A 25409-nucleotide genomic window follows, 5' to 3' on the forward strand; every position below is an offset into this window, starting at 1 on the left:
CAGAACCAAAGCTATAATCTCTATTCCCACAACATTGGAGGTTACAAGACTTCCAACATTGGGGGGGGGGGGGGGGGGGGGTGGGTACAGACACACCATCGTCTCTATTGCTTTATTGGCATTTATCCATAGTGATGATGCAGGGGTCTGGTGTCTATATTCTGACTCTGTTTAAAATACTTTAAACCATCACCTCCAATGGCTCCTCAACCTTAGGGCTATGATTGCCATCTAGTGGAAATAGTTACCATTCTGGAACCACTTCTATTGTGTGGAAGAAAATTGAATCTGCTGTGTAACAAAACAAATTATTCATGAGGCTTTAAGAAATACTTTGTTTAATACAAAGGAATGTAGGGCGTATAACAAGTGCTCAATACAATATGATAATCAATCACTCCATTCAAATCGTGAACTCTGCCTGCCAAAAATAAGCACAGTTGTGGTTTATTTTGCTTTGTGATAGTTCAGTTTCATCACCGATGTTCCAAAACTGAATGATAAATGATTGACCGCCATCTGATGCATATTACTTAAAATGGGATGCTTATTTCTCCAGATCCTGGAAATAAGGAGCACATGGGCGATGACTGAGAAATTGCTTTTCCACCAATCAAACTGGAATACTTGTTAGATGGGTTCCCGAAACTGCAATAAACCATAAAAAAGAGTCCAAAGAAAGTCCCAAAATTAGCAATGACTTACTGGGAGGTATCAGTGGAGTATTGACACATCCTGCAAAGTCAGTACTGCATTTAGTAGACAGTATTAGGGGAAGGACTGTTCAGTAAGTAGATACAATCATGGGAAGGACTTTTCAGTAAGTAGATAGTATAAGAGGACAGTTAAGTAAAAAAACAAAACAAAAAAAAACGGTGAATGAATGTACAGTATCCAACATGGGTTTTAAGTGCAGTGGGCTCAAAGTGCCACAATGACTATTTTTTCCAGAACGCATTATGCCCACTAGAGGGCAACAATGAACTATTCCATTGCTGACACACTATTCTTTTTGCACCAATGAATTCCGATAGAATGATACAGAACATCTGAATCTAAATGATCATTGCTTGAAACAGCATAGTAACAAATAGTATTTCCTTATAAGTGGAGATGGTTTTGGCACTGAAGTAACGATCTTCTCAAACAATGGTGGGACTCTGGTTGCATCTTCGGGCTGCGTGTCCCGTCTCTCTACCTGGCGTGGCCCGCAGCAGAGGGATGGAGGAAGGGGATCACTCAGGTGTCACACCTTCGGGCAGGTCCACCACGACGGGGGCGCAGTCGTCCAGATCGGCGTCAAAGTCCCAGCGGAACTTCTTTGTGAGGTGGACCTTGAACTTCTCCGCTCTCTTTCGCAGGGTGCTGTCCACGCCGGGCCCGATGGCAAACTGGAAGAAGTCCTGGAAAACAATGAGTGTAGACGGAGGGTGGATACTATTATAAACCATACAATGCACTATTAGGATGTTGGAAGAGTATGGTCAGAAATATTACGTTCTTGTATTTCTTTATTGCATAGCAATTTTGGATCTGTTATTATTCATAAAATGTACACAGTGTTCATGTACATTTCAATTGGCTGATGCTCGTGTAAGGTTGAGGACCCCATAAATACATGACTAGCTCGCTAGCTTCAGCATTTGTTCTGCCCAGCCTTGGTGAATACCCGCGCAATGTGTGCCCGAGCACTCATCCTCTCATGAGTGGGCTTAAAACAGGCCTTCAACAGCCACAGATTGTTTACTTTGTCCGAATTTTATTCATTAATGGCTTTTGGGATGTAAAGAGAAAAAATGCTTTTAAATTCTGCTTTAATATGAACAACTTAAACATTTCTTAATTGCTAAATTAAATTGTAAATAGAACATCTACTAAAAGAAAATCTGTAATATGTCATTCAGCATTTTCAGAATATGCTATCGGGGCAGGTTAAAACATACCTTCCACACGGCTTGACATGCCTGCATTATTATTTGATTAACATTTAAAGACGATTAGTCACAGTTATGAATTGGCTACCTGGAGTGTGGACGTGAGGAAGTTGTCCTGCGATACAATGTCAACAAAGAAGTCTGGTGGGATTTCTCCAAGTTGATGGTAGAGCACGGCAATGAGGCCCAGGTACAGCTCCTTGTGGCTTCGCATGGCGTCCTCCGAGCGACAGAGGAGAGCCAGTAGCCGCTTCCAGTGCTCAAAGCCATCGTACACATTCCCGATCACGAAGCATACAAAGGCAAACTGAAGCTCACCTGTGGAGAAGGATAGCATTGGTAAAGTAAATATTACCAAAAAACGTTTTCCATTTAGTCAAGTATAAAAAAAATAAGTGAACGTCTGCTTTGACCCCCAACCAACCCTGTGGACACTCACCTAGAACGTCGAGGGGCTTCAGTTTGTAGTGCTTCTCCAGCAGATTTACCAGGGCGTAGCTCAGATCCAGGCTACACTGGGTGATCTGGGCAGGTGTGGCCCCCGGAGGGTATGTCTGACTGGGGATACTGGAGAAGCGCAGCTCTGTGCCTTCCCTCTGCTTCATCTGGGGAAGCTTTTCTAAGCCCTCCTTCATACTCTGACAAGCGACGTCATTCTTGGGCAGATTTTGCTCTTCCCTGTCCTTGGTGTGTTTGAGTTGGAGCTCAGGGATGACGTCACAGAATGCACTCACTCTGCCAGACAGAGGCTGAAGCTGATTGGCCACGTCCTGGGTCAGGCGGTCGGTCAGAGACACCCACTTTCGCATCACTTCATATGGGTAGGGCCCAAGGAATGGGTCTAAGTCTTGTAGGTTGGCCCTGACACGACTCACCTCCTCCTCATTCTCAGAGGGTGAGAAGTCTAGATCTTCCTCTTTTGGATCCCAGTTAGCCAAAAGGATCTCCCGACTTTTAAGGGTGAGGAAGAGGCCGGTCTTTGGGCCAGTTTCACCTCCAATGTGAGCTGGGTTAGAAGAAGAGTAGTGCAAAAAGTGCAATCCTGGAGGAATCATCTTAACACCTCGAAAGCGGGGACCAACCTTCCAGCTCTTGTAGTCAATACCCAACTCTGTGCCCTGAGGAACTCCCAGCAAGACCAGGGTAGCTCCCTCCTCGAAGAGCCTCCGAGCAACATCAGGATCCATGTCCACACCGGCCATGGCTTGTCAATCACAGAGCCAATCACTGCTGAAGGAAACCAGGCGATCATTTTTTGAATTAGATAGAAATAACGTATGACGGTTCAGTCTCATCGTATGCATTACGGTACTTATAGTACTTATAGTTACTTTTTTTAAAACATTGACTGGATCAAAGTTAGATTTTCCCTGACCAGAAATAGTGATTGAACGTTTGATCTGCCAGTAATGCATGTATGCTTAAACCACAAGAAAATAAAACGTCATCACATGTCTAGACGATATCTTTTATGTTACGATTTGATTTAGAAATAGTAATACATACGTCAATATCGTTGGAGGATCGGCTATTCAAGGCTGTGCGTGAGGTTAGTACTCCCGTGAGAAACCCTCTATTAAAACCAAAGTTCCGCTTCCGCAGCAGAAACGGTTGGGCGGACGGCTGCAGTTCTGATTCTTGTTGAAAATGAATGGCAAACTTTACAACCTAGGCTCACCAGTGAAGTGATCTATTTTATTTTACTCAAAAGGCAAACAATCAAATAATGTACACTGTCGTGTTTCAATATTGGTTACACTCTTCCGGTTATGTGATACCACGTGATATTATAATAAGTGCTCGGCTGAGCTGTAGGATTGAGTCTTCTGCACTGTATTCTGGTAAGATAGTCTACGTAAACATACAGGCGATATATTCTGATGTAGGTTTCAAAATGCATATTGAGAACGGAAAATAGCTTACAATGTTAGCAACTTTTATTACCTCTAACTTGGAATTAGACTGAAACATTCAGTTAAAAGGTCATCGGCAGATACCCTTCACGTGGAGGTAGGAAGTTGACAGTAGGAGGCTTGTATGTGTGTATACCTTTTCAAAGACTGACAACATAACCGCCCTCCACCGAATCTGTTACTTTGTTGTTATAGCTGAAAAAGAATGTCAATAGTCACTTAGTATCTGGAATGAATGTTTTATGACTGTTTCTCTGATAGGTTACATCAAATAAACCCTTATTGATCATTATACTTTAAATGCAAAAATGATATACCACGTTTAAAGAAAAAAATTTCAAGCAGAACTTTAATTTTTTATAATTTCATTGCTGTCTTCTCTTTGTCTTTCAGCATACGAGTTGATGTCTGCATGTGTGCTCTATCGCCAGCTGGCCAGGCGAGGCCATGTCCCCAAATACTATAAGGATGTGCTCCTGGCCAGGCAACTCCACAGGGCTCTTGGCGACCCAGAGGCTGAGGCTGATGAGCAACAGAAGGAGACGGAGGCAGCTGTCCACCCGGGGGTGTATCGGCTGCACTACAACCCCACCTTGTATCGCCGTCCCAAGAAGGAGTGTGACGCCGCGGCGATCAAAGCCAAAATCGATGAGGACGCACAGGGCTTCATAGTGGCCACACCCTCCTTCAGGCAGCAGAGCAACCACTACAGTGTTAGCTCCTCACGCCGCCTCTCCAGCACCAAAAACAAGCTACTGGACTTGGCTTTCAACAAAGCCTCAGAGGACAGGACCCCACCGCGGTCTTTTGAAAACAGAGAGGCCCAATCATCGGAGGACGATCCTTATAAACCCGACCCGCGCGCCTTTCAGCGATGCCGGCCGGAGTACGCCTCTACGACCCTTGACCTCAGCCAGAGGCCGCCTGCCATCCGATCCGAACGGGCGTTGCAGCTTCTCCACGAAGCGTCGGTGCTGAAGGGCAGCCTGAAGGCGGCGGACGTGGCCGAGTTCCTCCGGGAGCTGGGTCACCTGCAGCAGGAGCAGACGTCGCTTGCGAGGAGCGACACGCGCTTCATTATGCTCCTCCGCTACTCGGTGGAGAACCTGCGGCAGTTCAGCCACGCCCAGCTGCTGCAGGTGCTGGAGTCCTTTGTGTGGCTGGACCTGTCCCCGGCTCACAGTATACTCGGGCAGTTTGAGAGTGAGCTGATACAAAGGGCTCCTCAGATGAGCCTCCCCCAGCTGCTGCTGGCAGCCGACCTGTGGCGCTGCCTGAAGAAGCCGGTGCCTCAGTTCCTGCAAACACTCTATGACTCCGTGGAGCTGCAGCACATTGCTGTGGCTGAGCTTGTCCAATTGGTATACATAATGGGGGAAGGAAGGCACTGCCCAAAGTGTTTAGTCGGCCCCATTGAGACGATCTTACTGCGCCACCTGGATAAACTCGAACCAGAGGAGGTGGGCACTGTGTGCCTGGGGCTCTTTAAATCGCAGACATCCCTTTCCGAAAGAGCCGTGGCCTGCCTCGTAGACAAGGCACACTCTGTGGTGGGGGAGATGACTGACTTTGCCATGGTGAATGTCATGAAACTGTTGCGGTTCAGTCACCTTGACCACAAGGTGTGGCTGGAAGTGATGGCTAAGGAGGTGCCACGGCGAGTCCCGGGAATGGGCGTCATGGGGCTGATGCACGTGACGCTGGCCTGCTCTGCACTTCACTACCGCAGCGATGCTATTCTCGTGTCTGTGGCGGAGAGGTTGCCCTCCTTGGCGCAACAGTGCCGGAGCAAAGACTCCTGCAAGCTGCTGTGGTCCTTTGGAACCCTGGGTGTTCCCCCTTCCCAGTGTCCAGACTTGTACTCCAGCCTTGTTGCGGCCATGAGACAGAGAAAGGCCGAGTTTGAGCGCTATCCTGAGCATCTTCTCACAGGGCTCCTAGGCCTGGCCTTTGTTGAGCAGTTCCCAGAGGACCTCCTAGCGTTAGCCCTGAGCCCGGAGTTTGTCAGCCAAGCATTGAAAAAGACCCAGCTGGAGTTGAGCAAAGATCTATTCACTCTAGATGGGACGGTGGGGCTAGAGTTGCCTCACTGGACCGGCCCAAGGTTGGCGGTCAGACCAAGAGAGGAGGCTGCAAAAATGCTGTGGAGGTACGCTCAGACAGATATATGCCAGAAACCAGAGGTTCTGGAGGCAGAGCGACTGCTGCAGGATCTGCTGGGGGGCAGGCAGTTTGTATGTAAAAGAATGATTCTTCCTCACACCCGCTCTATAGACCTGTTGGTTCATCTAGACCCCACCGGGATTCCGCTACCTGTGAACGTAAGTCTTGAAACTGCTGTAATTCCAGAGAAGAGCTTGTCAACCAGTCATGCTCACAAGAAATTGTTAGCAATGGTAGGGGTGAGGCTCACTGAAGATCTCCTAACACAGATGGTCTCCTCCAAAAAGGACATGGAGCCTTCAGGTTTGTCACATCAATCTTCACCACCAGCTCTGCTCAGACTAGAGGCTAATGAAGGATTAAACCAGATGAGTGTGGAGTCGGAGCTCGCTACGACCAGGCCCCGCATGCTAACTGGCACGCCTACGAAGTTGAAAAAAACCCTGGTCAAGCTGGCCATTCAGGTGTCCAACAGGAACCACTACTGCTACCAATCGGAGCAGCTGATGGGGCTTCATGCCCTTAAGAGGAGACAGCTCCAGCTGGCAGGATACAGGGTGGTGGAGCTGAACCACTGGGAGTGGTTCCCCCTGCTGAGGAAGCGCCAGGCGGAAAAACTAGCATATTTACACTGTAAGATCTACGGCAGTATGGACTGATGACTCTTACCCGCATTATAGGAAGGTTTGTGATTAATTAAAAATTGCCATAAAAGCACAAGGAAAAATTTTGCATCTTTTAATCTTGTATCTTTTAATCTTGTTCACTTATGACATAAGATAAGATATACTTTATTCATCTCAGTGTAACCACGAAATGATCCCATCACTGATGTTGTGTATGACTCATGTTTTATATATAATAACAATGTGACAGGATTATAGAAACAGAACAATGACTGAACGTACAGTATAGAAATGCTACAACTTGTATAAGGAGGATCTACAGTACACTATAGATCTGTAACACTACCAAACATTGGAAGCTACAAAATATAAACATCTATCGTATTACAAAAGACATCTAGCTTTATTGACTGTATTTGGTCTATTTACATTTTTTCGTTCAGCAAACGCTAATCTGTTAAACGATAATCTGTTAATTTAGGAACCATTATCACGTGGGATATCATGGTTTCCTAATTTTTTGAAAGAGTTAGTGAAAGAATGCTTTGAAACTTCTGCCAACAGTTGATCAGTGCCTTGATGATGATAATGCGCTTGAGCCTTCGTCTCTTCTTCCCTTTTGTTTTTCTCGCAGGACAAACTTTATTTTGCTTTACCTGAAGATATAAAAAGTACAATTACAAGTATTATTCAACTTTTCTTTCACCTTCTGCAATATAATATGAATGATTTTTCAATGGCTGCGACCACAGAACGTGTGGTCGCAGCCACACGTCTTCAATATCATCACAGATGAAGGAGGAATTTGAATAAGTAGTAAAATACATTTAAAAAATAAGTGTGATACAAATAACCAGTATTATTAAAGAGGGATAGAGCGGGTTTGCTTATCTGCAAGACCAGTGTGTATAAAGTTATTCCTGTAAACACCAAATGCATTCCTCACCATGTTCTGACTGCAGTTGTAAGTGAGGAGCTGTTCCATGCTGTCGACTGGCTTTTCCAAGGCCGTCTTTCTACCCCTGTGGCATCTAAACTGTTGAATCATACCATGAATAGACCGTAGGATGTGGTATGCCTGTCATGAGAGAGTGACATTGCAACACATGTGACACAAAGGCAGGATAACCTGGAGCTGTCAGGTATAAGCAATGAAGTGAAGAGTTGAGCTGAGCAGTGAAACAGTTCTCTTAACCCTGTCCATGGTGCTGAAACAAGGTGGACAACTTTTATAGGTACAGCTATTTACCTTCGCTGATGGGCAGTGGTCCCTTTCTTTGTATATGTTTAATGAGCTGGTCAAATTCTGAAATAAATAACATGCGTCAGCTAGTCCAAGTTTGAAATGCGACGCAATGAAGGCAACAATATGGCAACACGGGAGGGCAAGCCCAGCCACAGATGGCGCATAATCATTTTTATCTTTCAAGTCCACGTTTTAGTAGGCTCTCCACTTTTTACTTGCTATTTTAGTTCAAACCGAAACTTATCCCCGAAAGATCACGCCACAACCTCTGCGTACCAGACTTTGAAGTTCTACCAGGATGATGTTTCGGTAGGTGTCGTAGATGTCCTTGTAGTTACACTTGCGTTCACCACAGCAAACGACCAACAGAATAACCATGGTGAAACTTCGAAGAAAAGACCCGTTGAGACCCTGTGGAATATATGAACTTGAATTAAAACAGGATCGCAAGATGATTGTAGGCTGCTGTTGAGCCACGCATAATTGTTAGTTTGTGCCGTCTTCATAGCGCGCCAACTAATACTTGCAGATACATGCGCTCTTCGTGTCCCGTCGCTCAGTGATCAGCGGTTAATGCCAACACGTATGGAGCCATTCCAAACGTGAATTTTTTAACACAACCGCGGAACATTGTAACGCATTGGATGTTATCTTTGTGTCTGTGTGCATGCGCACGAAGCCAACTCACCATTTATCATATTTTATTGCAGGACCCACAAATAAAAACCCATCGCTTTGAGAAGAAATGAGTCCATCAGATGGCTATGGCAGCAACCAGCCGACCCAGGATGCGGTGATTGTATCCGAACCAAATCAAGAGGCAGGCAGAGAGTTAAACCATTCAGGAGGTTGATATTGCACATGTTTTTTTTCTGAGTTTCCAAATCGAACGCCGGCTCCGGTTTCCTTTACCGTCATGGGTTGCTTGCTACTCGTGGGTTTAGGCATACGCTCCGAACTCAAGTCTGATCAAGTCAAGGAAAACTTCCTCAATCATAACCTTGAACCTTGCACCACTCAAACGAATCTTTTTTTTGAATGCAGTTTCCTGTTGAAATCCACGCAACCGTTAAAAGCTATACAGCTGCATTGGAGTAGGACTATACCTTACCTCTACAACAGTTAACTACAATATATTGAAAGGGACTGGGATGGAGATAATTATGTGCATTAAATCGGTCAGACAATAAAAGATTATAATTGTCTGAGTTTTAATAATATGGGGGAATCAAACCCAGCCACTAAGTTGGAAAGAGATCAAATAAACAAGATTAGAAAATTGTTATCTTAAACCTGCAGGGGTTCAGTCAAACAGAACGCATCACAAATAAAGAATCAACAACACAACTCCCTAGAATGATACGTTTATACACGCCGTTTACTAAAGCACACAAAACCAAAATATAACGAGACAAAATTAACCCATAAAAATACATGTTTCTTTCGTTGTTTTACCACAGTTCAGCCAGATGGAGCACAACCAAAGCAATACAAAAGGTGAACAGCCGAAATGAATGAGTGTGGCCACTGTATACATATCACTGTACACAGCGGGAGGGAGAAAAGAAAGAGCAAGAGTCACAGCTCATAGCCCTTCCCCCGACCCCTAATGTGTGCCGAGCGCCCGAGTCCTGCCAAGCTGCCTTGAATCCCTCGTCTGAATGAAACCGCGATCAGAAGGTGTTCTTGATCTTGGCCGCCACCTGGGCGAGGATCTCTCCGATCTTCTTCTGCCAGTTGAGGACGTGTTTGGACTCGGCACACCACAGCTCTCCGTGGCGCGGCTCGGCGTTCTCACACCGCTTGCGGACCTCCTCCTGCTGCTCCTGTGGGCAGCAAGATTAAGGGGGGGGTTGTGTCGTGGGCTGCTTTCATGGAGGTCCGTTGAGTCGTTTTCATCCAAAGTGATACAGGGTTGTTGGAGAGAAACCTCAACACTGAGCTAGTTTCTAATTAGAGAGTAGTACACATGACACGGTTTGTTTTGGACACAGATGGGATGTTGGGGGGGGGGGATTTTCTTCTACAATACTTGTGCCATCGGCTTGACTAATAGCTGAGACACTTAAATGCTCCCTCATTTAGGAGACCCGCCCCCCCGCACACACATACACGACTGAGGCATATTTACCTCTGTGCCGTGCTGCAATTCAAACTTATAGAAGAGCGCCCAGGCATCTCCGAGGTCTGGCTCGATCTTCACTGTTCTCAGGAACCATTCCCTGGCCTTGGTGATCTTACGCTCGCTCCAGAACAACCTGAGGGGGGCAACAACATAAAAAAAACAACAACAACAACATTAGATGCACTGTGGTGTGCCATGCACGCCCTTTCCTGGATGATTACAGCTACATAGGGAAATATTCTAAGGCAAAGTGGACTTTAAACATTCCCGCTCAACCCTTGTTGAGGATGAAAGTAAGACCAAAAAAGCCTGAAGAAACAAATGATTGTGAGAACGTTGTGCAACAATAGGATAGGAAGAGCCGTACTTGGCCACAGCCAGCAGGACGTGGGGGTCGTGTTCACATTTCTTCAGCGCGTCCACGCTCTTGGTCTTCCTCTGCGGCCGGGCCTCCAGGAACACTGCCTCAGCCCACAGGATGCCTTGAGGAAAGACAAGAGTAACTAGCATCGTAACCTACGGCGACACTTCCTGTTTCTGTGAGTAGTAGTCAGATTGAATCCACATCAGTTAGAAAACTATATATCTTAACACGGAACACATCAGCCCAGATCAAATAGGTTGAACATGAATTCTAGATGTCTCACCAGAGTTGGCGCACTCTTGCAGGGCTTTAGCCATCAGGGTGTGGGAGATATTCTTTAGTCCTGCCCGGAACTCTAGTCGGACTGATTCCAACCTGAAAAAGACCATCATGTACAGTGTCAAATACATTGAACTGCTAAAGCACATCATTACTCAGTATTAGTAACATGTCAAAAACTTGGCCCAGTTTGTATTTGCTTGGGCCCTTTACAACTCAGATGAAATAGGAGGATAGCGGTGTGTGGTGGTGGAAGGGTTTGGGGAGGGCGGGGCTGTCTTACCATATCTCCGGGGTCTGGGGGTTCTTGAGGCGAGCCTTCTCCAGGATGGCTCTGGCCCTGGTGAGCTGTCCCACCCTCTCCTCCAGACGAGAGAGCAGCACCCACAGGGACATGGAGTGGGGACACTTCTTCAGCTGGAAGCAACCCAACAAGAAACACGCCATTTCAGACCAGAGTCAACGGCACTCGAGTATGACTCAAACTAAAAATATCCAACACAGTGAGCCGGGCCAGGGCTTGTATCCTCATCATGGTAGAAGAGCGGCTGCGCCAAATACAGTTCCCTCCCTCGCACCGCCCCCCCCTTCCACTTCTGCTCCCTCTCCGCCTCACCCCCTGGTTGTAGGCATCTCTAGCCTTGTCATTGTTTTCGGACTGCTCCTCGATCTGGCCCCTCATCATCCACAGCTTGGGGAAGTCCTCGTAGTGCTTGAGGGCCTCGGAGCACAGCTCGTGGGCTGCCTCGATGTTCCCCAACACCCACTCCAGCTTCACCGACTTCATGAACACCTGGGAGGGACACAAACACACGTTGACTTGGATGAAATACCCTCCGTCGAGAGCTTCCGGTGACCGATCTGTAACTGACGCCGGACTCGCCACCCGCCACATTTCTTGAAGTTGGCTTGTTAAGCACCAAAAGAAATGTTGTTCATCTTGTATCATGTTTTATGAACCAATTGGTCTCTAGTGGTTTATAACTCGATATTGCAACGAAAAAAACTTCAACGATAATAGTCAGTGCTGTTTTCAGTGATTTGCGTTTACTTGATAAAAAAAAATGTTCCCAATGCCGTTACGATGCAAATCTCATAGCTAATTTACATTAGAGTTTTGCAAGTAAAAGATAACCTCAAAGAAATAAAAATTGGCATCATTTCATAAATGACTAGAAAACAAGGAAGACTTTTCCACAACGTGCTCTCAGTCCATGAACGTTGGCGCGTTTCCACCAGGGTCGGTTCGGTGCGCAAAAGTGCGGCACGGATCGCGTTTCCACCGCCAAAAGTGGACGTGACCCGGACTTAGCCGTATTGAGCCGTACTCGTCTCACAGTTCTCCTCCGTTGGGGTACGGAGACTCCTGAAAGGGTGCCGGCAAGTTCGAGCTACACACGCCGTCCGTTGATTGGTCGACAGAATCGCACTTCCGTGCGACAGGGGGATAATAACAAACAAAACACATTATCCGCGAGGTATTTCTGGACAATGGCGAAAGCTTCGTTTATTGAAGAAAATGTTGGGCAAAAGTTTGCTGTCCTTCTTGGCCGTCCTACATTGTTGATCTTTATTCATTGTGCGCGTTCTTCTTTTTCCTTGGATTTATTAGAAGGCTAAACTGTGTCGGGCTGATATGAGGTCACGATGCTAACGTAGCTGGCTATCGCTATCCGGCTTAACCCCTCCTCCCCCCACCATAAGGGTACTGTCGGCGGTGGAAACGCGAGCCGTAACTGAGCCGCACCGAACCTTCACTACTCCACCGAGCCGCACCGAACCGACCCGCACCCACCGCTGGAAATGCGCCATAAGTCTAAATGGAATACTTGCACAAAAAAATGCCTTCTTTTCTTAATCCGTCAAAAAGTTCAGGGTTTTATTAAAGCTTGAATCTGCATTATCTCATTTTACTCAGACACTTTCAACGGTCACAGCCTCAAGGAACATTGTACTAAACTGTTACTCGCCATCATTGGGCGGTATTAGAAAGATGCGTAATAAGTTGTGGCTTATACTATGGAGCGGTACTATTTAACCGGTCCTGCATCTAAAAGAAAATGTTTATAATTTTTTTCATTCGTTTCTGTAGGTGACAAATAACTTTGCACACAGAAATTTGCCCAAACTGGTCCTAAAAAGGTCTAATTTCATCGGGCTGATGTGGAGGACAGAAGCTTTCAGCAGCACTATCAGCCAGAGTTTTACCGGCTGTTCAAAGTGCATGGTTGTTTATGGTTGTGCAAGCCCAGGCCTGACAGAGATTCCCAGCATTTACGCAACAACTTGATTATAACACACTATTCAGGCTTCCTCACAACACTCAAGCGTATTGATTACTAAAAGCCTGTATTTGCCAGATGGGTAACCAAACACACATCGGGGAAACCTGGGGCGGAGTGGGCCACACATGGCCACCCTTGACAGCCAAAATAGAATGCATCCGGAATTGTTGGGCTGAATAGGGGCTCTGCATGACAATAAGGGAGGTCAAAAGTACACAACATCTTTCTGTAGACCTTCAGCAGTGAGGAAAGGCGATATTTGTATTTATGTAAGTATCACGATTATTATCATTTGTTCATTAATCATTCAATCAATCATTATGAACTATTTATTTCGACCTTGTGGACAGGAACATTAAGGGTATGAGATCCCTTCTAATGAGAAAGACACCCTGACAGGCTCACCCTGGCCGTGGGCGCGCTGCTCCGGGCCTTGGACAGCAGGCGACGGGCTCGCTCGTACTCATTGTTCTCAGACTCCAACTTCACGGCCGCCAGCCAGATCTCCTCACTGTTTGGGTTGGCCTGGAGAGGAACACACACACACACACACACACATACAGAGTTCAAGGGAAACGGCGGGAGAAAGTGCCCCATAGATATGGCGGGGATGTGCCTTGTGCGAGTGGGGCACCTGGAAGGCCAGCGCGAGGATGCTCCTGGCTGCAGGCACGTCGTTGGCCATCCACTTGGACTTGGCTCCCATCAGCCACAGCACCTCCGCCTTGGGGCAGTGAGCCACTGCCCTCTGGAGCAGAGCCTCCAAAGACTCCCTGGAAGGAAAATTAAGATTTAGCAATTTGGAAGGGCATAATCAGGGAGGGGGGGGGGGGGGGGGGGGGGGGGGATTCATAAATACACGGCTTGTCAGGGTTGCAGACTCCCCATGAGGACATTGCTGTGCCGTACCTGGTGCCATGGTTCTTCTCAAAGTAGGCAGCCCGTAGCCACACACTCTTCTTGCTGGGAAACACTTGCAAAGCGTGGGCGTAAATTGCCCTGGCGCATTCCAGAGCACCATGGGACACGCACTGCAACCCACACACAGAAAAACGAATGTGAGGCATGGTGTCAACATCTACAGACGAACATTCCTGGGGAGGGCGGCAGTGAAGATACCCACACTTTCTGAGTCCTCCATCCAGGTGTGCTTACAGTCCTCCTCCTCAATGCCGATCCCTATGACAGCCCGTATGACGGCCTGGCAGGTGGCCACGCTGCCCGCCTTGTCACACTCCTCCGCATCCTGCCGCGGGAGAAGACCACAAATCATTTAGGTGGTGGGAGAGCGTTAGGCTTGTGCCGATTTGCTGATCGTATATTGACAATTTGCTTTCCCACGCCAATTATAATGTCATTTTAACTAATGTACAATCAAAATGTACTCTATAGACAGAGCGCACGAAGAGCGCTCTACCTCTTTGAGGATATTATTTTTGTTGGTCACAATAAAGTAAATAATCCGACGCATGCTCACATTCGGCAAAGCGGGACACTGCAAGTGTCCAGGGTTTTGCAGACAAATGTGTGTTAAAAGTAATTTGCAAACAATCTTTTTACCATCTTCCGATGTTAGGTGAAGGGTGAAATCCCAGGCAAGAGGAAGAGCGCTACATTGACACTCTACGTGCACTCTGTTTATAGATTCATACAAGAATTATGTGTAATCGGATGTAATCCGATCAGTTTGGCGATCTAGAATAACCCGATTTGGACATTTACTATAAAACAGAAACAGTAGCCCATGCCTTGAATGAGCCAGAGAAACCCTGCCTATTCACATAAAAACGAAAGCATGAAATCTGGCCAACAGTGTTCGGCGAACAGCTGGCATGTTTCTATCTGGAAGCAAGGCATGTAATGTTTTTCTTGTCAGAATAATAGCCCTCCTTTGCTCCTTCACCACGTTGGCCTCAGGGATGGCCCTTACTGTTGTTATCAACTTCATAGTTGATTCAAAATAGAGCATGCCTTAGTGTAAACTGTAACATTATCTATGGTAATAACACAAATGTTTCTCTTCAGCGCTGCCAATACGATGTGAAATAGCTGCTTTCCTTTTTTACCCCCCTTTATGTAACTGCATATTTACTGGCACTTAGCACTTGACATGTCTGTTTTGAGGCCTCAATTTCTCAGTAGGAACAGAAGCAAGGTCAACAGAGAAAGTTCACGGAGGTATTCCCTATATAGTCCCAAAGAAATAAAAAAATGTAAAGTGAATTTCAGCTTCTTAATTTTGGAACAGACTTAGTCTGTTCCAAAATGACAAAGCTGAAATTCACAGTGTGGTATTCACGGTATGGCTGGCGAGTGACTTGCCACTTTTTAGCATTACTTCCGATTTCAGCATTTAGCTCATGTCCAATTAAAAAAAAGCTAACAATTGTCTTCACTATTGGCGGGTTGACCCTTTTGTGAACACACACAAACACACACACCTGTATCCACTGTTCCCTGTTGATCTCCACGCCGTTGGCGCCCAGCGAGGTGATGGCTCGGTCGATGATCTTCTCCACCATCTGCGTGTTGCCGTTGGCCTCCTCCAGCTTGGCGGCGGTGATCCAGATGTGGCGGTCCGTGGGGATGTTCTCGCGGGCTTTGTTGAGGACGCGGCGGGCGTTCTCGTACGTCTCCAGCCTGGCCAGCGCCAGCCACAGCTAGGAGGAGGCAGAGGGGAAGGTTTATCACTGTGACGGCCGGGGCCGGAGGACAGCCACTAGGATGGTTGATTTTTTTTGGTATGGGTTAGGACTCTACCGCGGTACCTCCACGCTGGTGGGACAGCACTCCACCGCTCTGCTCAGCATGATCCTGGCGTCCTCGGGTTCTTCCAGCTCCACGGCCGTCTTCCACAGACGCACCGACTTGGACACGTTCTCAAGGGCTGCAAACGAGGGGGGGGGGGCGTAGAGGCCGTTAAGAAAGACCCAGAATGCAGTGGTATGTACTGTTTGCCAAGTGTAAACTTAATGTATTAAACAATAAGCCGTACACCAGATGGACAGAGATGCAAGGGTGCAAATCACGTGGATAAGTAATACACCAGGCACAGTGTTGGTATATTATATAACCACAGAGCGCAGGGAGCAAATGGGGACATGTAGGGGAAATTCTTCTGCAGAGTAAGCCCAACATCCATCTCCCTCCCTAGGGAATGTTGAGAACTAGCTGCCGGTGAATGAAACCCCGGGCACTAACCCTTGTAGGGTCTAGTTTGTGGCTGCATGGGTGCAGAGACCAGGGCATAGGTGATTTGTGAGACAAAAGACGGATTTAGAATAGTTGTAGAAAACTCTTTGCGGGGCATATTGGTGACCTTCTCTTGGCATTAAAACAGTGTTTTCATTCATCCCACTTTCTATTCAGTCTTGCAAGTAGTATTTTTAATAGGCTTAGCGATCAGGTCATATTTCAACTAAGATGTTTACAGTCTTTCCACTGCTCCAATCAAAGAGCAATCGTAATGTTTTGGATATTACGGTTTCAGAAGTGAGAAGTCAGAACGGGAAATAACTAGAGGATGTGGGTGACCATCCCATGATCCCCAAAATTCTAACTTACCAATTTCTAACAACCAGTAAGTCAGGCAGACTCTCCTTCACTTTTTTTTTTTTGTTTCTTCATATACCCACTCAACTCACTGTGGGTCGAATGTATAGGCAAGTGACGGGTGGCCGAAATGGAATTAGGTTGCGATCTGTATATAAGTGTGCATGTAAACAAACTCATTGGTAATGGGGTTTACGAGTTCATTCATTGCGACACAGCAGGAATGGGGGTTTGGGGGGGGGGGGCTTAACAACGTTGTTAAGGCCAAAAACGTAGTTTATCTTGCTGGGATGGGATATATTTACCTGCATTGTTCTGTTCCGTTTGAACATTTTCCTTTAAAAAATAATGGCCTATCAGTCGAACCCAATGTTAAACCAATACACTCAGCCACACAAAAGATTGCATCATACAACAAAGCTTAATATTGTATCGCAATAATAAAAAAACAGTATGTACGCAAAAAAATAAAATCACTAAGATCGTCCCAGCAGATTCCTGTCCCAGACTTCAAGGTAACGCAATGGAAACATTCTATGAAAATACTCATTTATTTGTATTTATAAATTAGAGTGACTCACCCTTCCTGAGAACTCTCTTCTTGGCCCGGCCGTCGGTTTCCAGCTCCGCAGCCCTGATATAGATGCGCACCGAGCCGGGCAGATGGCGCACCGCCTGGGCCACCACCGCCTTGGCCGTGTCCCCCGGCTGCAGCCTGGCCGCCTCCAGCCACATGTCTTCACTCTGGGACACACAGGGAGGATGAACCATGTGGAAACAATCTATTTCGATCAATATTGCGATTGCGATCTAGCATGCAATTTTTCTTTTTAAAGTTCCTTATGTTCGGTATTATTCACTAAACAAGCAATAAATAATTCTATAGAATGACCAACACCGCATTGGAAGCAGTCAACATATAAATTGGTCTTTCCTTTAGGCCAGACCTATGTGTTGAGACAAATTAATGAATGATTGATATAACATCTTTATTTAACTATTGAATTGTAAAATAAAAATAAAAACGATTCTTACTGATCTCAAGTCAGTAACAGTATCAGATCCCCCCCTCCAAAAAAATATGTGTCCCACCCAAAAAAAAGTTTTTGTTTTCTTTATTGCAGCCTTTGTTATTTGTAAATTGTGTTTGTTTACATCCTGATGTTGGTTTGAATCTGATTATTGAATGAATCTAGAGGAAGTCATTTCAGACGTATTGTCAGTTGTAGAGTGATCGGCACTCGCCAATGTGCGTGCATCCGAGGACAGGCTAAGCCATTATTTGCATATCGGTCTAGATGTGCCCTTCAACCCTGCCTTTTCACATAAAATCACTCACGCAATACACATTATTAGCTCAGAGACATGGATTTAAAGAGCAGTTGGTGCAAACATCACATAAATCAATCATTAGCTGCAGCAAATTGCGTTCTACCATCAACTACAAATGCTGCACACTGTACCTAAACTTATTTAAAGAAAGATATAGTAATAAATCATCTATAAAGAAAACAACCTCAAACCAAACCAAAAACTAAATAGTTATAAATGCTAGGAGTCTGATAGAGAATAGGAAAACATCTATATGGAAGCAAATCACTGCCGTAATATTTTGAATGTTAAAAGCCATTGAATTTTGTAAATGGAAATGTAAACCCATTCATAACATTGAACTATTACAATCTAAAAACAGGGTCATCTGAATTTTTTCGTTTTTGAATTCATCTCTTTGAATTTAAAAAATGTTGTTGTCAAGTTGAACCATTTAAAGTTGGTTTTCAGTTTCCAGAAAATTCAAGCCATAAAAATGTAAATGCAGTAGCGGTGTATTCCAAGGACAGGCCTAAGTAATTGAGAATTTTAGATTTGCAATCTAACATACTGCCGGTCTATTAGAGTAAGTCAAGTGATCAAAGAAAACAGTTAGAGAATAAATCCAACCTTCGCTAACAGGTAAAAAAGGCGGGGCTCCGGTAAATGGTCCGGTTTATGTCAGTTATGTATATTCAAACTCAGGCCTCAATAAGCAGAGGGGATCCCACATCATAACAGCTATGATGACAGGAGACGATTTGATTACATTCAGTCTTGATTGCTTCGGCCTTTCCTTGGAATGCCCTGGTACATGAGTTTAAATTTTTTCTTTCGTAAGAAAGAAAAGTAAATTCTTTACTTTTTTTACCTGAATTAGTGAACGCAGATAAAAAAAAAAAGTAGAAATCATGTTTTGAAATGGTACAGACCAATTCAAGACCGATAAATTCAGATTACCTTGTTTTCAAAGTATAATGTTTCATCGTTACAAATTAAAATTTACCATTTACCATACCATACTCCATACAAACTTCAATAGATTTTATAATTCAAAACATGAAGCAGTGATTTGCTTCCATACATCTATGCCTGGCAGCATGCGCAGCTTGCGTGATGGAGGAGAATCGGAGCGAGAGCTCACCTTGGGACACATCTCGGTGCCCTTCATGATGAGGTTACGAGCCACCTGCAGCTTGCCCGTCACCTCCTCCAGCCTGGCGGAGGCGATCCAGGCTGGGGGGTGGTGGGGGTTGGTCTCCCGCACCGACTTGAGCAGAAGACGAGCCTTCTTGATGTCACTGGAGGACAGGAGGACGCGGTTACACACGAGACAGATGAATTAAAAGATGAGGCCTAGTGATCAACCCATATATCGGCCGGCCGATATTATCGGCCGATATTTGCGTTTTTTACGTGCATCGGTATCGGACGATATTTTTTTCAGTATCGGCCAAATTTTTTTAAATTGACACATTGTTCCATTTGTTATCATCATTGTGTCATTTTTATGATGTAAATTGAGGGAGGCTTAGCCTGGAAATCCAGACCCATATCTAGAAAGCTGTAGGGTCTGGCAACGAGTAATGAAAATGGCCCAACTCGAGGGGCGGCACCAAGCATGCATTTGAAAATATCACTGGATAACACTATGACCAATCAGAAGAATACTAGGGGTGTCGTATCCAGACCAGTGGAGCTAACCAATAGATAAGACTCTCGCCGTATCCGGTCGGTAAAACATCAACGCTTTTGCCCCGCCTATATTGATACATCGATGTGATTGATTAATGTTCTGGCCCAGGGGAGGCGAAGAATATAAATGAGTATATTGCTCGTTCCTAGAGTGACTCGCTGAGCAAATTCAAATTATGCTCTAGCGAGAACCCTAGCTTTCCAGGGTATTATCGGCTCCAAATATCGGCTCAAGAAAATCGGTATCGGAGTATCGGTTATCGACTAAGGCTGATGAAAAAAAAATCTGTATCGGCCCTAAAAAATCTGTATCGGTCGATCCCTAATGATCCCACACAGCACACCTGCTGTGTGGCATTAGCGATGGGGCTTGGGATAATGCGTTGTTATTTAAATGTGTTGCATTATTATTAAATGAACATGCAATCTTGTCTAGACATCAGTACCCAAAATCAATTGATGTGGAAAGTATGCCCTAAAATTAGGTAAAATTCCATGTATCACATAACAAGAAAGGGATAATTGTTAGTAGGCTTGTGAACATAAAAGCGGGTCAGAGCAATGTGATTATGATGAACTATTTGTATGTCCATGTCCAGCCTCTCCTTCAGCCACCTCCTGCCATGCGGGCCCTCACCTAATGTCTCCTCCGTGGGTGGGGATCATGGAGTTGAGGTCGGTCAGGTAACCTTTGGGATCCACCACCGTCTGTCCACTAACTGAGTCAGACACCTGTGGAAAAAGAACAGACACTGAATAAAGGAGACTCTGTAACTCTTGTGTGTCACTTGTTTACAGACTGACTAACAAAACATCTGACACATATTGAAACGCTAAAAGCTGCACTATGCAGCTTTTCCACTGCAATTATTTACCCATTAAAACATATCTAAACTCACTAGAACATTTCTCAAGAATAAGACCCTCATCTATGAGTTAATATATATAGAAAGATTATTATCTCCATAAAAACTTTTATTCCAATCCACTTCTTCCCCATCAGTAACACTCAACCGAAAAGGATACCGCTAGAACTGTAGCTCCAACTCAAGCCAATGAAGGTTGCTAATTGGAAAAAGTACAAAGTTCAGGTTTTTAATACAATCATTTCCTTCTAATAGACCGGTCTATAGGTTACCTGGCTAAGCCTCATGTCCATGAGTGTGTTCCTGGCTTGGCCGATCTTCCTCATGTCCAACTCCCCGGTTCCGGGGGTCATGCTGCCTGGGTAGGGGGTGTTCAAACCGCCCAGCTGGTTGGGGAAGGGTAAGCAACATTAATGGACCAGGGAGAGGCACATACGTAACATATGTCCTTTCATTGGAAGAAGAGCTATTTTAAAAAACAAAAGGTGGTTGGTTTTTGTATCTTTTATATGCCGGAAGGTGGATTCAAATAATAGAGAATTATTGAATCCACCTGTTCACAACATGTGAACACCATGTCATTCCATGTCTCAATGGGCTTGATAACTGGTGAGACAACAACAACTGGGATGTTCGTAGGGTCTGCTTTCCTTCCGCAGAGTAAGAGCCTGACCCCTGCTGGTGCATTGTGTTACTAAAACAAAGTACACTATCGAAAAGGCAGAATGCAATACATTAGGGCTGCAACTAACGATTATTTTAATAATCGATTAATCTGTCGATTATTTTTTCGATTAATTGGATAAAAAAGAAACATTTGTAATTGCCGCATCTTTATTCAAAAACTGAACATTACTTCAAATTCACAGTGCAGACTGAAGTGTAAATGGACCAGGTTATTGCTCCAACGTCCCGGAACTATTAAAAGTAATATTAAATGATAAAAAAATAAAAAAACATAACTGGGATAACACAAAAAAAACATACAATGTATGATATACATTTATATATAAACAGTATATAAGGGATGTCCGTTGATAACCGATAAGACCTTAAACTTTTAAATCCTAAAGGTTAAAAAAAAATTAAATCATCTTAGTTTCTCTCAAGACGACAGGAGATTGTTAATGTTTCTTGATATTGATACCATTTTCTAGACTCCTTAATGATCCAAGTCTTCATTGATACCACAATTGATACTTATCTATTATTTTGTTGAAATATAACTTGTATTATTGCTTTAATTGATGATAAGATGATCATAGCTCAAGATAGGACGTTAAACTGGTCATAATTCCATCTTTAGTATCTATTTCATATTGCTGGGAAAAAAAGTTTTCGCCAAAATCGCATATTTCTTTTTTTTTGTATTGCACTTGAACACATCAATCATATTACTGAGCCGACCTGAACACATCACATTTGACACTGTTTGCGACTTTTTTTTTAGCTTACTAGCTCTATATCCTGCCGATTTTAACATGGATTTCTATTTTTAACTGACGGGACTTTCTACACCGTCCGGTTGTGTGATTACTACCGCTGCTTTGAATGACTGTTGATGCACGCGGTGCGGACTCCGAGCCCGTCTGCACACCCTCTGCAGCAGCAGCAGCTGACAGAGTTTTTGGTTTGACTAGACGGATACTGAGTTGAAGGAGTTTTTTTTAACCCAAAGACAGTGAAGGTACAGCACTTTTATATAGGCCTACAGTCCAGTGTTAAGATATGACCAAAATACAAGCTGTGGTCGCCCACACTGAAGCTCGCTGTGGGCGTTCATGAACCATGAACCAACCTGTCGGCGGCTGGCTGTAAACAGTGCCTCGCATACGAGTGACGTATTAATCACGCAACTAAACGAATCAATGACCAAATTCGTTGCCAATGCTTTTAGTAATCGTTTTTTATCGATTTTATCGATTCGTTGTTGCAGCCCTACAAAACATCTGTGTGCTCACACTTACCCCCTGCAGTGGGTCCACGGTGGTGTTCTTGTCACCCGACTGAAGGTGCTTGGAGAAGAAGCTGTCGGGCATAGGTGTAAGCTTCTCATGGCGCGGGTTTCTCTGCCGCTTGTTTCTTGCATCGCCCACCTCTGGGATGCTGAGCCAGTCCTCCTCTGACACCTCTGCCAGCTTCCTCTGTAGTAAGAAAATAAGAGGAGGAGGATAAAGTGATTTTCCAATGAGACAATGAGAAGATAAGGAACAGGTTGAAGCAGAGTTAGGGATCAAATTGAAACTCTTGCCACAAAGTTAGGCTGGGTAAATACACGCATTTCAAAACCAGGATGATATGGTGTAACCATAATGCAAAAACAGTGCAATAAAGTGAAGAGATACATAGAATAAATTTAAGTGGGGCCTATATTGGCACTAAAGACTGATGAGGTTTAAAGGAGAAGTAAAAAATGGGCTTCTGGGTCAAGGAAGCCGACAGGTAAACTAAGGAAGTTCAATCCACCACAACCCTCGCGACTAACTTGCCCCCATATTAATCAACATAGAATGGGGAAAAATGTGACCTAGTGGTTGAAGTGTCCTCAAGTCCTTCGATTAGGATGTCCGTGCCAGCCATACATGTCGCCGTCAATTTTACATGCAGTGTTGTACCTTTAGATCTGAAAACTGCTGCTGGATCTTTGGTCGCTCCATACGGTATTTCTCAATTTCATCCTTCTCGCGTAGCTCCCTGGAAACATAGCACAGTTTTTAAATAGAAGAACCCCTGGAAGAAGGTATGTCAGCTTTATGGAAAAGAGTTTTCAAAGGCACTTTTTGGTAGAGATTATAGGTTATCCTCCCACCTCCTCTCTTTGCGCCGCTCATCCATTCTTTTGTCCAGTGCTGCATATATTGCATCTGCCTCTTCATCGTCTTTCTCGTAGGGCCCACTGGAGAAAAGGCTACCTGCATAACCGTTAAACTAAAGGAAACGTAGTAAGGAAGAACAAAGTGAACATTGAATACACAGCCCATTTGCACACTCAGCACCCCCACATCATCAACTACACGAGGTTGACCAACCTCGTCATAGTTGGTGTCGTTCAAATCTTCCTCATCCTCTTCGTTCTTTTTCATCTGGTCCCCAACGGTCCTCTTTCCCGGGGGCGCATGGCGGTCATCTACCGGGTCGTTGGCATCCCGAGCGGGACCAATATCGGACCGGGTGGTAAATCCAGTAGCACTGAATGGGATCAAGAGATGGAAATCGTTCTAGCCGTCACTTTAAAGGTCAGCAATCAAGTTGTTTTAAAACACAATTGTGTGCTTCTAAATCAATGACTGAAAACAAGAGTTGTGGATCAGCCACATCTATGTCATCGCATGTGTCCCATTATATGTTAGAATGTGTACGCTTTTATTTACAGCCAAGTAAATTAGCAATATGTATCCTAAACGTTAATTCGTTACTGCATCGATTCAGCACTAATCACTAACAGGGTTACAAAAGTCACAACAACTTGTATTTAGCTTGTTAGCACGCTAGCTGCATCCAGCATTGCGAGGCAGACGTACCCTCTGCCGAGTCCGGGTACATAGCCCAGCGGGGCAGGCATCCCCAGAAACGGCTTCTTTTTCTTCCCCATGAGCGGTGAGGCCAGAGGGACAGCCGGGGGTGCACCGGCAGCCCCGGCCGCCCCTGCACCGCCCGTTGCCGCTTTGGATACAACTTTGCTACCCTGTCTCCCTGGACCGCCCGACATCTCTGCACAGCCGCCGTCTGAATTCAATTCAGGAAGCACAACAGCCCCATTTCCGGTCTCATAGAAGAGTTCAATGGGTCTGTTTTTACAACAGCGCCCTCAGTCTTTAGACGATTTTAAGCTCATCTTCTCTAAACATGTTGTCAGGAGCTCGAGTAGATGGAGATATCGGCATCCTATTACCAAACAAACATCAATAAACATACTATTGATTTTCTGAATATAAAACTGAAAATATGTTCAAAATTAGCCGTTATTGTGGCCACAAGGGGGAGCCATGTTAATGCCAACGTTTTTCAGGGACGACAGAAGCCGATCGCATACCTTATAATGCATGCATTTAATTGTATACCGTTTGAGTTAGTAGCGTACCACCGTTTTCAGCGAGGCTATGTTACAGTTGATCCGAGTCACATTTGTTTTTACATGCCCCTGTTTATCGCTTCTATTTAAATTGCAAATTGGAGAAATTACGTGTGCTTATCCTGATATATTTGTATTGAGCATGTAGTTCATCAACTTTAAAACAAAACCCACTTGATTAGTTCTTGAAAAAATTATTTTTTCATGAATATAATCAGGCTATATTTTGACATTGCCATTCCTGGCAATTCCTCTTTCATTAACTTTGCCTGAAGGGTCAACAGTATTTCTGGACTAACATTGAATGATGACGTTTGAGACCCATTAGGAGATATATGGATCACCCAGCCCAGGAGCATATACTGTAGGCGTATATGAAGCACAACGTACCAATAGCCACAGATTATTAGATATGTGTGGCTATATAACGTCCATATTCCTTTTCTTCCATTTGATAATGTTACTTTAATTCTAAATATATTAACTCAGCCAAAATCCCTTTTGTAATCAATCAAGTCTACTGGTCATGGGATAAAAATTGGATTCGTTTCATTGTTGTGGTCAAGGCTTTAATCATCATTAAAAATCATTGATAGATCATACATCAGCTATTGACAATCCCTATCTGCTGCACTCCCCCTCCGATTTATTTTGCATTGGATTCATTATATTACATTGAATCCAATCCTTCATTATATATCCCTGTGACCCCGTATCAATGCCACAAACTATGTGTTTATACAAACCACATACAAATGCTGAACAGCTGCTCATAGCAGCTCTCTCTGTGGAAATTAATTAATTTTGTCTCTAGGAATCTAATATGAATGTTCATGTCAGCATGATTAAGCAAATGCCATGGAGAATGTGTTTACACTCCATTGGAGGAAAAGAGATAGGTTGTATTTTTAAGCATCAACACAGAAATGGGCACATGCACAGCCATGAATGTGCACATGCCTATACTACACATATAAA

At 44.7% G+C, this 25409-nt stretch overlaps 3 protein-coding genes and 1 long non-coding RNA gene across 5 annotated transcripts; 1 reads left to right on the forward strand and 3 right to left on the reverse strand.

Annotated features, from left to right (window-relative positions):
- Positions 1 to 363: 363 nt before the first annotated feature.
- On the reverse strand, positions 364 to 3581 carry aar2 (AAR2 splicing factor). Of its 2 annotated transcripts, none has more exons than XM_079742516.1 (4): positions 3441 to 3581; positions 2374 to 3164; positions 2023 to 2252; positions 364 to 1403 (listed from the first exon to the last, which is right to left on the reverse strand). In XM_079742516.1, exons 2-4 carry the CDS (start codon positions 3134 to 3136, stop codon positions 1236 to 1238), a joined length of 1161 nt encoding a protein of 386 aa, XP_079598642.1. In that variant the 5' UTR covers positions 3137 to 3164; positions 3441 to 3581; the 3' UTR covers positions 364 to 1235. The 2 variants fall into 2 exon arrangements, with proteins under 2 accessions (XP_079598642.1, XP_079598643.1); XM_079742517.1 differs by having other exon boundaries at positions 2374 to 3161; positions 3441 to 3488.
- A 155-nt stretch (positions 3582 to 3736) lies between these two features.
- On the forward strand, positions 3737 to 6689 carry fastkd5 (FAST kinase domains 5). The gene is made up of 2 exons (XM_079742242.1): positions 3737 to 3775; positions 4241 to 6689. The coding sequence occupies exon 2, from the start codon at positions 4252 to 4254 to the stop codon at positions 6667 to 6669; it is 2418 nt and encodes an 805-aa protein (XP_079598368.1). The 5' UTR covers positions 3737 to 3775; positions 4241 to 4251; the 3' UTR covers positions 6670 to 6689.
- On the reverse strand, positions 6686 to 8810 carry LOC307079740. Its single transcript, XR_013812068.1, has 5 exons — positions 8571 to 8810; positions 8159 to 8293; positions 7886 to 7942; positions 7583 to 7714; positions 6686 to 7292 (listed from the first exon to the last, which is right to left on the reverse strand). It is a non-coding gene; the product is annotated as an uncharacterized lncRNA (long non-coding RNA).
- Positions 8811 to 9239: 429 nt separating this feature from the next.
- Positions 9240 to 24079, reverse strand: prpf6 (PRP6 pre-mRNA processing factor 6 homolog). Its single transcript, XM_079740747.1, has 21 exons — positions 23881 to 24079; positions 23389 to 23548; positions 23169 to 23287; positions 22975 to 23053; positions 22327 to 22503; positions 20632 to 20745; positions 20131 to 20225; positions 18943 to 19099; positions 17069 to 17231; positions 15704 to 15822; positions 15377 to 15595; positions 14059 to 14181; positions 13845 to 13966; positions 13570 to 13708; positions 13341 to 13460; positions 11267 to 11443; positions 10934 to 11067; positions 10655 to 10746; positions 10375 to 10489; positions 10014 to 10140; positions 9240 to 9708 (listed from the first exon to the last, which is right to left on the reverse strand). Exons 1-21 carry the CDS (start codon positions 24066 to 24068, stop codon positions 9556 to 9558), a joined length of 2892 nt encoding a protein of 963 aa, XP_079596873.1. The 5' UTR covers positions 24069 to 24079; the 3' UTR covers positions 9240 to 9555.
- Between the last annotated feature and the right edge of the window lie 1330 nt (positions 24080 to 25409).

Source organism: Pollachius pollachius (genome assembly GCF_949987615.1).
Source record: "Pollachius pollachius genome assembly, chromosome: 8".
NCBI lineage: Eukaryota > Metazoa > Chordata > Actinopteri > Gadiformes > Gadidae > Pollachius > Pollachius pollachius.

Coding starts and splice junctions, on each gene's coding strand:
- aar2 (XM_079742516.1), bottom strand. CDS start 3,136: ATGGCCGGTGTGGACATGGATCCTGATGTTGCTCGGAGGCTCTTCGAG. Junction 2,253..2,373: donor GAAGCCCCTCGACGTTCTAG/GTGAGTGTCCAC, acceptor CCTTCTCCACAG/GTGAGCTTCAGTTTGCCTTT. Junction 1,404..2,022: donor TCCTCACGTCCACACTCCAG/GTAGCCAATTCA, acceptor ATTGTTTTCCAG/GACTTCTTCCAGTTTGCCAT.
- fastkd5 (XM_079742242.1), top strand. CDS start 4,252: ATGTCTGCATGTGTGCTCTATCGCCAGCTGGCCAGGCGAGGCCATGTC.
- prpf6 (XM_079740747.1), bottom strand. CDS start 24,068: ATGTCGGGCGGTCCAGGGAGACAGGGTAGCAAAGTTGTATCCAAAGCG. Junction 17,232..18,942: donor GCACCGAGATGTGTCCCAAG/GTGAGCTCTCGC, acceptor TGTGTGTCCCAG/AGTGAAGACATGTGGCTGGA. Junction 10,141..10,374: donor GTCCTGCTGGCTGTGGCCAA/GTACGGCTCTTC, acceptor TGCCCCCCTCAG/GTTGTTCTGGAGCGAGCGTA.